The 1,212-nt window shown below is 58.3% G+C and overlaps 1 protein-coding gene across 1 annotated transcript in view; it reads right to left on the bottom strand.

Annotated features, from left to right (window-relative positions):
- Nucleotides 1-17: 17 nt before the first annotated feature.
- Nucleotides 18-1,212, bottom strand: part of ITM2C (integral membrane protein 2C) — a 32,980-nt gene continuing 31,785 nt past the window's right edge. The window contains exon 6 of the mRNA XM_006760411.2: nucleotides 18-1,164. Coding sequence (XP_006760474.1) covers nucleotides 1,073-1,164 — 92 coding nt within the window. The 3' untranslated portion in view covers nucleotides 18-1,072. The remainder of the gene's footprint in view (nucleotides 1,165-1,212) is intronic.

Here is a 1,212-nt window from a genome sequence, read left to right as displayed (position 1 = left end):
CTTTCTAGTCAAAGTCAGAAGTCAAAGATTTTTATTGTTCTACAGACACTTCTGAAAAGAAATCTAAGTGAGAAAATATACAAAGCGTTTAAGAGTTTCATCTCCAGGGAGCACCCAAGCCTGACTGGAGGCGTTGAAGCCTCCTCTTCAAGGCTCAGGGCTCAGAGGGGTTAGCATAAGGAATGATCAGCAAAACATGCAAAAGTGAGGAGGAAAAGGAAAAACGGTGCATTCCCCCAAAGCAGAGGGGGACGGATTTCAGAACAAAGAGGAGGCAGGGTGTGCAGGTACCAGGTGGCTCTTCCTCCCCTCCACATGATCTACAACAGCTCTAAGCTTGGAGGAAGCCAGGAGCCCCCACCCACTTGGCATCAGTGCTGCGCTCAGCCCCACAGCGACAGGAGGAGAAGCGACCCTCCTCTGCCCTGTTCCAGTGTGGGTCTGGCTGTGGGATCCTACCCTGCTCCTGGGGGGCCAGCGCTGGGGGCCCTGGCTCCTCCCTCTTTGGTTCCACTCAGAGAACAATTGTGCTTGACAAACTCAGTCCCACCCCCAGGCTCCAGGCTCCCTCTGGTGGGCTGAAGGCACTGACAACCACCTTCCCTTGTGCTCTGGTGGGTCCCTCCCTGGCACAGTCCCCCACCCTCAGCCCAGTCCCGGGAGCTGGGACACAGGAGGAAGTGTGCCATCCAAGAAAAAAGCCTTCAGGAGTTTCCAACTGTGCAGACATTTCTGAACCCCACTCCACACTCCTCCCCACACCCTTTCCCCTAGCCCAGAACCCCCACGTGCCCAGCCCCTCCATCCAGTCCTCCCCAGAGGACCCCACAGACACCATCTCAGGGCGCCCTCTCTGTCCCCCAGGCCCGGGACATCAGCGGAGGTGGGGGCCTTGAGAGGTCACGGCTCTGGGACAGGGAGGCGGGCAGGGCTTGATGGGAACGGGGAGGAACGTCACATCTGTGGAATGGCGTCAAAGTACAAGCTAAGAGAGGGGAAGGAGGAAGGCCAGAGAGTGGCAGGAAGAGAAAAGAGGAGAGGCAGGGGTGGGACCGGGAGGGCGGGGAGGCCTTCACACCACCCCGCAGATGAGCGTCTCCACCACGAAGGTGTTCTCGAAGTGGCGGATGGCGTTGCAGTTCTTGGCCCCCCGCTTGTTGATTCCTGCAGGGAACAGAGAAATCCCAGTGAGGACCTGCCCTGGCCCAGAAC

Source organism: Myotis davidii, unplaced genomic scaffold, assembly GCF_000327345.1.
Source record: "Myotis davidii unplaced genomic scaffold, ASM32734v1 scaffold370, whole genome shotgun sequence".
In the NCBI taxonomy this organism is placed as follows: Eukaryota; Metazoa; Chordata; class Mammalia; order Chiroptera; family Vespertilionidae; genus Myotis; species Myotis davidii.
This window is presented reverse-complemented; position numbering and strand designations above follow the sequence as displayed.